The sequence below is a fragment of the Triticum urartu genome, chromosome 3A (assembly GCF_056163025.1).
Source record: "Triticum urartu cultivar PI428250 chromosome 3A, HENAU_Tu73, whole genome shotgun sequence".
Classification (NCBI taxonomy): domain Eukaryota; kingdom Viridiplantae; phylum Streptophyta; class Magnoliopsida; order Poales; family Poaceae; genus Triticum; species Triticum urartu.
The window spans coordinates 42,987,339-42,997,466 of NC_141875.1; the positions used below are offsets into that span (position 1 = coordinate 42,987,339).

At 40.0% G+C, this 10,128-nt stretch overlaps 1 protein-coding gene across 1 annotated transcript; it reads left to right on the forward strand.

Annotated features, from left to right (window-relative positions):
• The first annotated feature begins 5,700 nt into the window (after nucleotides 1-5,700).
• LOC147978344 (uncharacterized) lies at nucleotides 5,701-8,198 on the forward strand. The gene is made up of 2 exons (XM_087514715.1): nucleotides 5,701-7,758; nucleotides 8,154-8,198. The coding sequence occupies exons 1-2, from the start codon at nucleotides 5,701-5,703 to the stop codon at nucleotides 8,196-8,198; spliced, it is 2,103 nt and encodes a 700-aa protein (XP_087370841.1).
• Nucleotides 8,199-10,128: the final 1,930 nt, after the last annotated feature.

The window sequence follows — 10,128 nt, forward strand, 5'->3', positions numbered from 1 at the left end:
AGGATTATTAGCAAAAAGATACGAATGGTGGCAAGAAAATTATTGTTTATGCTCTATCCAACACAACAGTGAGATGTACGATGGTAACTACAAACTCTGCAACCTTCTCTTTTTACTGTCCATAATGAGTTGTTAGACAACAATGTCTGAATCTTTTTCGTTCGAAGTGGTTCTCGAAGCAGTTCACTCAAGATTACCTCGCAAAGTATATGATTGGTGGACATGCAATGAAGGTTAAAGTATTTCATCCAGACTACAATGAGCATCGAGAAGTCGTAATGAAGACAGTGAAGCATGGACGGGCAGCCATCACAAGGGGTTGGCCTAGAGTCGTGCGCACATTACGCATGGAGGAGGGCACAATATGGGCATTCCACTTCACCTTCTCCAGCGACCAGAATGTCTTTCGCCTCTCTCTTTACAGTCTTTAGTACAACTGTGGTTCATCATTCTTTACTTGGTGCTTCTATAGTTCTTCAGTATATGTACATGTGCATCGAATTATGCATTTGTGGTTGAACCTATATTTGTAATAAACATGGTTGGATATGAAATAAGTGATTGCCTACTTTAAAATTCAAAACATGTGATTTTAAATTGGGGATTACACTGCACACGGTTTGCGAAAGCGAAATGTCTGCGATAGACGTGGAGATCAGAAACGTTTCTAGGATCCGCTACGTGTGCGATCAATCTCCACTACACACACGACATCCTCTTGAAAACTGTTTGCGTTAGGCCACCTTGCGCAAACGTTTACCACATAAAAACTGTGTGTGACGGACACCCTTTGCCACACAGTTTCTTCTACGCACCGTATGTGATGCATTCAATAACACAAACAATAAAATTGTTAACATCGTGTGCAATGGCAACGCTATCACAAACGATTTAACAAGGAAAATTATGTGTGATGTACCTGTGAACGGAACTGTTTTCCTTGGAGCGACTATGTGGGATGTACATACGAACGGAAATGTTTAGCGGGGACTGACTATGTGGGATGTACTTGCGACCGGAAACAATTTCGCCTGTATAATTGTATTTTTAGCTCTACTGTACGTATTGCCATATTTGAGCACTCGCCGGTCGCACACGACCTCATTTGGCCGAGCGTGTGTGCCAGGAGCGCATATCCCCGACGACTTCTGGGTCGTGTGGGAAGGACCCCCCCCTATCGCCCACACTCACTTGGCGACGGTTCCAAACGCCATCGCGGAAAGGGGTTAAAAATCGTTTGTATAGCACCGACGCGTACTAGTGTATCATCATTTCACCCACATAGCATGTGCTAAAAAGTTGAGAGGGTTACGGCAAAAACTGGATGCACTTCGTGTACAAAATGGACAATCTCTTTCGAAGTATCAGGGTTTCGGATGAAAACTCATCTATTACAAAGGGATTTCATTCTTTTGAACTTGTTTGAACTCCAGACTTTTTGTGTGTTCAAAATGCACCATTCAAAGCCTCATCATCAATTTCCAACCCTTTCTGACTTCATTTGGTATTTTTCATGCATTTACTGATTTTTTTAACTAAATGACCCTGAAATCGAAAAGCACTACAAATGAACTCTGATAAGCTTGAAAGTTGGCATGGTATCCTCATTTCACCCACATAGCATGTGCTAAAAAGTTGAGAGGATTACGGAAAAAGCTGGATGCACTTCGTGTACAAAATGGACAATCTCTTTTGAAGTCTCAGGGTTTCGGACGAAAACTCATCTGTTACAAAAGGAATTTTATTTCTAGACATGTCACTATAGTGATATTCTAGATCAAAGCCATCATCAGAATAGTTCTGGAGAGAAAGTCTTCACTTTTTCTTCGCGCGTGTCCTTTGCTTATTGCGCCGTAACCATGGATAATCTTCATAGTTTAATAGGGTGCTTGGGTCAGCCTTGACTTTGAAGGGAGGAATTTCATGAAACTTCTCATAATCTTCAGACATGTATGTCTTGCCCTCCAGTCCCATGATGTCTCTTTTCCCTGAAAGAACTATGTGGCGCTTAGGCTCATCGTATGATGTATTCGCTTCATTATCTTATCTTTTTCTCGGTTTGGTAGACATGTCCTCCACATGGAAAACCTACGCCACATCATTGGCTAGGACGAATGGTTCGTCTGTGTACCCAAGATTGTTCAGATCCACTGTTGTCATTCCGTACTGTGGGTCTACCTGTACCCCACATCCTGATAGATTGACCCATTTGCACTGAAACGAAGGGACCTTAAAATTATGTCCATAGTCAAGTTCCCATATGTCCATGATGTAACCATAATATGTGTCCTTTCCCCTCTTGGTTGCTGCATCAAAGCGGACACCACTATTTTGGTTGGTGCTCTTTTGATCTTGGGTGATCGCGTAAAATGTATTCCCATTTATCTCGTACCCTTTGTAAGTCAATACAGTCGAAGATGGTCCCCTGGCCAATGAGTACATCTCATCAGAAACAGTGTTGTCACCCATGAGATGTGTTTGCAACCAACTGCCGAAAGTCCTGATGTGTTCACACGTAATTCAGTCGTCACACTGCTTCGGGTGTTTGGAGCGCAGAATATTCTTGTGTACATTGACATACAGGGTCACCAAGGTAGAATTCTGTAGAATTGTGTAGTGTGCTTGAGACCAAGAATGCCCGTCCCTACATATTATTGAGTCCGCTCCTCGCGTGCATTTTCCAGTCAGTCTCCCCTCATACTGCGATTGAGGGAGACCAATCTTCTTAAGGTCAGGAATGAAGTCAACACAAAACCCAATGACCTTCTCTGTTTGATGGCCTGTGGATATGCTTCCTTCTAGCCTAGCACGTTTACAAACATATTTCTTTAAGACTCCCAAGAATCTCTCAAAGGGGAACATATTGTGTAGAAATTCAGGGCCCAGAATGGCAATCTCGTCGACAACATTAACTAGGATGTGTGTTATGATATTGAAGAAGGATGGTGGGAACACCAGCTTGAAACTGACAAGACATTGCGCCAAATCACTCCTTAACCTTGGTAGGATTTTTGGATCGATTACCTTCTAAGAGATTGCATTGAGGAATGCACATAGCTTCATAATGGCTAATCGAAAGTTTTCCGGTAGAAGCCCCCTCAATGCAACCGGAAGCAATCGCGTCATAATCATGTGGCAGTCATGAGACTTTAGCTAGGTTCTAGAACTTTTTCTCTATCATACTTATTATTCCCTTTATATTCGACAAGAAGCCAGACGGGACCTTCATACTGAGCAGGCATTCAAAGAAGATTTCCTTCTCTTCTTTGGTAAGAGTGTAGCTGGCAGGACCTTCATACTGCTTTGGAGGCATGTCATTTATTTCGTGCACATGTTGTTGGCCCTCCCGTGCCTCCGGTGTGTCTTTTGTCTTCCCATACACACCCAAGAAGCCTAGCGGGTTCACGCAAAGATTCTTCGTCACGTGCATCACGTCGATTGCAGAGAGGACCCCTAGGTCTTTCCAATAGGGTAGGTCCCAAAATATAGATTTCTTCTTACACATGGGTGCGCGTCCCTCAGCGTCATTCAGAATACATAGTCCTTCGAGACCCTTTCCAAAGATTACTTGTAAATCATTGACCATAGCAAGTATGTGATCACTAGTACGAACGGCGGGCTTATTTCGGTGATCTGCCTCGCCTTTGAAATGCTTGCCTTTCTTTCGACATCGATGGTTGGTCGGAGGAAATCGATGATGTCCTAGGTACACATTCTTCCTGCATTTGTCCAAATATATAGTTTCAGTGTAAGCTAAACAGTGCGTGCATGCGTGGTATCCCTTGTTCGTCTGTCCTGAAAGGTTACTGAGAGCAGGACAATCATTGATGGTTACAAACAACAACGCATATAGGTCAAATTCCTCCTATTCGTGCTCATCCCACACACGTACACCTTTTCCATTCCACGGCTGTAAAAGTTCTTCAACTAATGGCCCTGGGTACACATCAATTTCATTGTCGGGTTGCTTAGGGCCTTGGATGATCACTAACATCATAATGACCTTATGCTTCATGCACAACCAAGGAGGAAGGTTATAGATACATAGTCACGGGCTAGGTGATATGATTGCTGCTCTGCTCCCTGATACGTCCATTTTGCATCATGCTTTTATATTGATATTTATTGCATTATGGGCTGTTATTACACGTTATGTCACAATACTTATGCCTATTCTCTCTTATTTTACAAGGTTTACATAAGGAGGGAGAATGCCGGCAGCTGGAATTCTGGGATGGAAAAGGAGCAAATATTATAGACCTATTCTGCACAACTTCAAAAGTCCTGAAACTCCACGAAAGTCATTTTAGGAAATAATAAAAAATATTGAGCGGAAGAAGTTCACTAGAGGGGGCCCACCTATCCACGAGGGTGGGGGCACGCCCTACCCCCCCTGGGCGCGCCCCCCTACCTTGTGGGCCCCCTGTTGGCTCTTCGATGCCCATCTTCTTCTATATGAGGTCTTTCGTTGAGGAAAAAATCATAAGCAACCTTTCGGGACGAAACTCCGCCGCCACGAGGCGGAACCAATCTAGGGCTTCGGCAGAGCTGTTCTGCCGGGGACACTTCCCTCCGGGAGGGGGAAATCATCGCCATCGCATCACCAACGCTCCTCTCATCGGGAGAGGGCAATCTCCATCAACAACTTCACCAGCACCATCTCATCTCAAAACCCTAGTTCATCTCTTGTATCCAATTCTTGTCTCCAAGTCCGGGATTGGTACTAGTAGGTTGCTAGTAGTGTTGATTACTCCTTGTAGTTGATGCTAGTTGGTTTATTTGGTGGAAGATCATATGTTCAGATCCTTTATGCATATTATTACCCCTATGATTATGAACATGAATATGCTTTGTGAGTAGTTATGTTTGTTCTAGAGGACATGGGAGAAGTCTTGCTATTAGTAGTGATGTGAATTTGGTATTCGTTCGATATTTTGATGAGATGTATGTTGTCTAGCCTCTAGTGGTGTTATGTGAACATCGACTACATAACACTTCACCATTATTTGGGCCTAGAGGAAGGCATTGGGAAGTAATAAGTAGATGATGGGTTGCTAGAATGACAGAAGCTTAAACCCTAGTTTATGCGTTGCTTCGTAAGGGGCTGATTTGGATCCATATGTTTCATGCTATGGTTAGGTTTACCTTAATACTTTTGTTGTAGTTGCGGATGCTTGCAATAGAGGTTAATCATAAGTGGGATGCTTGTTCAAGTAAGAACAGCACCCAAGCACCGGTCCACCCACATATCAAATAATCAAATTACCGAACGCGAATCATATGAACGTGATGAAAACTAGCTTGACGATATTCCCATGTGTCCTCGGGAGCGCTTTTCCTTATATAAGAGTTTTTCCAGGCTTGTACTTTGCTACAAAAAGGATTGGGCCACCTTGCTGCACTTTATTTACTTTTGGTACTTGTTGCTCGTTACAAATTACCCTATCACAAAACTATCTGTTACCACTTATTTCAGTACTTGCAGAGAATACCTTGCTGAAAACCGCTTATCATTTCCTTCTGCTCCTTGTTTGGTTCGACACTCTTACTTATCGAAAGGACTACGATAGACCCCCTATACTTGTGGGTCATCAAGACTCTTTTCTGGCGCCGTTGCCGGGGAGTGAAGCGCCTTTGGTAGGTGGAATTTGGTAACGAAAATTTTATATAGTGTGCTGAAATTTACTGTCACTTGTTACTATGGAAAGTAATCCTCTGAGGGGCTTGTTCGGGGTATCTTCACCCCGACCAGTAGAGCAAAGAGTTGCTCCTCAACCTATTGAACCTACTGAAAATGAAATTATTCCCTTTGAAGTTCCTTCGGGTATGTTACAAAAACTGCTGGCTAATACTTTTACAAGAGATGGAACAAAACATCCTGATGAACACCTAATATATGTGGATGAAGTTTGTGGATTATTTAAGCTTGCAGGTATACCCGATGATGTTGTTAAGAAGAAGGTCTTCCCTTTATCTTTGAAGGGAGACGCATCGACATGGTATAGGCTATGTGATGATACGAAGTCATGGAACTATAAACGAATGAAGTTGGAATTTCATCAAAAGTATTATCATATGCATCTTGTTCATCATGATCGCAATTATATATATAATTTTTGGCCTCGCGAAGGAGAAAGCATCGCTCAAGCTTGGGGGAGGCTTAAATCAATGTTATATTCATGCCCCAATCATGAGCTCTCGAAAGAAATAATTCTTCAAAAAATTTATGCTCGGCTTTCTGAAAACAATCGCACCATGCTCGATACTTCTTGTGCTGGCTCTTTTATGATGAAGACTATTGAATTCAAATCGAATTTATTGGATAGAATTAAACGCAACTCTGAAGATTGGGATCTCGACGAAGGTAAGGAGTCAGGTATGACACCTAAGTTTGATTGTGTTAAGTCTTTTATGGATACCAATGTTTTTCGTAAATTTAGCACTAAATATGGACTTGACTCTGAGATAGTAGCTTCTTTTTGTGAATCTTTTGCTACTTATGTTGATCTCCCCAAGGAGAAGTGGTTTAAATATCATCCTCCCATAGAAGTAAAAGTAGCTACACCTATTAAAGTTGAAGAAAAGATTGTCACTTATAATGATCCTATTGTTCCTACTTCTTATGTTGAGAAACCACCTTTCCCTGTTAGGATAAAGGATCATGCTAAAGCTTCAACTGTGGTTCGTAAAAGAAATATTAGAATTTATACACCTCCTGAGCAAGTTAAAGTTGAACCTAATATTGCTATTATTAAAGATCTCTTGGCTGATAACATTGACGGGCATCTTATTCAATTCTGCGGTGGAACTGCTAGAATTGCTAAACCTTGTGCTAAAGACAAACATAGACCTGCGGTTGGCGTGCCAGTTATTTCTGTTAAAATAGGAGATCACTGTTATCATGGCTTATGTGATATGGGTGCTAGTGCTAGCGTTACACCTATTACCTTATATGAAGAAATTAAGCATGAAATTGCACCTGCTGAGTTAGAAGATATTGATGTCACAATTAAGCTTGCTAATAGAGATACTATATCAGCAATGGGAATTGTTAGAGATGTTGAAGTCTTGTGTGGGAAAACTAAATATCCTGCTGATTTTCTTGTTCTTGGTTCCCCACAAGATAGCTTTTGTCCCATTATATTTGGTGGACCCTTCTTGAATACTGTTAATGCTAAGATAGACTGCGAAAAGAATGTTGTTACTATCGGCTTGAATGATATGATTCATGAGTTCAATTTCTCTAAATTTAGTAAACAACATCGTGAAGAAGAATTACCTAGTAAGGATGAAATTATTGGTCTTGCTTCTATTGTCGTGCCTCCTTGTGATCCTTTAGAACAATATTTGCTAGACCATGAAAATGATATGTTTATGAATGAAAGAAGGGAAATAGATGAAGTATTCTTTAAACAGGAACCTATTCTGAAACACAATTTGCCTATTGAAATCTTAGGGGATCCTCCTCCACCCAAGGGTGATCCCGTGTTTGAGCTTAAACCGTTGCCTGATAATCTTAAATATGCTTATCTTGATGAAAAGAAAATATATCATGTTATTATTAGTGCTAACCTTTCAGAGCATGAAGAAGATAGATTATTGAAAACTCTGAAGAAGCACCGTGCTGCTATCGGATATACTCTCGATGATCTTAAGGGCATTAGCCCCACTCTATGTCAACACAAAATAAATCTGGAAGAAGATGCCAAACCAGTTCGTGATCATCAACGAAGGCTTAATCCTAAAATGAAAGAAGTGGTAAGAAAAGAAATACTAAAGCTTTTGGAGGCAGGTATAATTTATCCCGTTGCTGATAGTCAGTGGGTAAGTCATGTCCATTGTGTCCCTAAGAAGGGAGGTATTACTTTTGTTCCTAATGATAAAGATGAATTGATTTCGCAAAGAATTATTACAGGTTATAGGATGGTAATTGATTTCCGCAAATTAAATAAGGCTACTAAGAAAGATCATTACCCCTTACCTTTTATCGATCAAATGTTAGAAAGATTATGCAAAGATACACATTATTGCTTTCTAGATGGTTATTTTGGTTTCTCTCAAATACCCGTATCAGCTAAAGATCAATCAAAGACTACTTTTACATGCCCTTTTGGAACTTTTGCTTATAGACGTATGCCTTTTGATTTATGTAGTGCACCTGCTACCTTTCAAATATGCATGATGGCTACATTATCTGAATTTTGTGAAAAGATTTGTGAGGATTTCATGGACGATTTTTCCGTCTATGGATCTTCTTTTGATGATTGCTTGAGCAATCTTGATCTAGTTTTGCAGAAATGTGAAGAAACTAATCTTGTCTTGAATTGGGAAAAGTGCCATTTTATGGTTAATGAAGGTATTGTCTTGGGGCATAAAGTTTCTAAAAGAGGTATTGAAGTTGACAAAGCTAAGGTTGATGTTATTGAAAAGATGCCATGTCCCAAGGACATCAAAGGTATAAGAAGTTTCCTTGGTCACGCTGGATTTTATAGGAGGTTCATTAAGGATTTCTCAATAATTTCTCGGCCTCTGACTAATTTATTAAAAAAAGATATACCATTTGTCTTTGATGATGATTGTGTAGAAGCATTTGAAATACTTAAGAAGGCATTGATCTCTGCACCTATTGTTCAGCCACCTGATTGGAATTTACCCTTTGAAATTATGTGTGATGCTAGTGATTATGCTGTAGGTGTTGTTCTAGGGCAAAGAGTTGATAAGAAATTAAATGTTATCCATTATGCTAGTAAGACTCTAGACAATGCTCAAAGAAATTATGCTACTACTGAAAAAGAACTCTTGGCAGTTGTATTTGCTTGTGATAAGTTCAGACCATATATTGTTAATTCTAAAGTAACTATTCACACGGATCATGCTACTATTAAATATCTTATGGAAAAGAAAGATGCTAAACCTAGACTTATTAGATGGGTTCTCTTTCTACAAGAATTTGATTTGCATATTGTTGATAGAAAGGGAGCTGAGAACCCCGTTGCAGACAACTTGTCTAGGTTAGAAAATGTTCTTGATGACCCACTACCTATTGATGATAGCTTTCCTGATGAGCAATTAAATGTCATAAATACTTCTCGTAGTACTCCATGGTATGCTGATTATGCTAATTACATTGTTGCTAAATTCATAGCACCTAGTTTCACATACCAGCAAAATAAAAAGTTTTTCTGTGATTTGAGACATTACTTTTGGGATGACTCACATCTTTATAAAGGAGTAGATGGTGTTATTAGATGTTGTGTACCTAAGCATGAACAGGAACAGATCCTCCGCAAGTGTCATTCAGGAGCTTATGCAGGACACCACGCTGGAGATAGAACTGCACATAAAGTATTGCAATCCAGGTTTTATTGGCCCACTCTGTTCAAGGATTCCCGTAAGTTTGTCTTATCTTGTGATGAATGTCAAAGAATTGGTAATATTAGTAGACGTCAAGAAATGCCTATGAATTATTCACTCGTTATTGAACCATTTGATGTTTGGGGCTTTGATTATATGGGACCTTTTCCTACCTCTAATGGATATACACATATTTTTTTGCTGTTGATTACGTTACTAAGTGGGTAGAAGCTATTCCAACTAGTAGTGTTGATCATAACACTTCTATTAAAATGCTTAAGGAAGTTATTTTCCGAGGTTTGGAGTCCCTAGATATTTAATGACTGATGGTGGTTCACATTTTATTCATGGTGCTTTCCGAAAAATGCTTGCTAAATATGATGTTAATCATAGAATTGCATCTCCTTATCAGCCACAGTCTAGTGGTCAAGTAGAATTGAGTAATAGAGAGCTCAAATTAATTTTGCAAAAGACTGTCAATAGGTCTAGAAAGAATTGGTCCAAGAAACTTGATGATGCATTATGGGCTTATAGAACTGCATATAAGAATCCTATGGGTATGTCTCCGTATAAAATGGTTTACGGAAAAGCATGTCACTTACCTCTCGAACTAGAACATAAGGCATATTGGGCTATTAAAGAGCTCAACTATGATTTCAAACTTGCCGGTGAAAAGATGTTATTTGATATTAGCTCACTTGATGAATGGAGAACCCAAGCTTATGAAAATGCCAAGTTGTTTAAAGAAAAAGTTAAAAGATGGCATGACAAAAG

Coding starts and splice junctions, on each gene's coding strand:
- LOC147978344 (XM_087514715.1), top strand. CDS start 5,701: ATGGAAAGTAATCCTCTGAGGGGCTTGTTCGGGGTATCTTCACCCCGA. Junction 7,759..8,153: donor ATCCTAAAATGAAAGAAGTG/GTAAGAAAAGAA, acceptor TGATTTATGTAG/TGCACCTGCTACCTTTCAAA.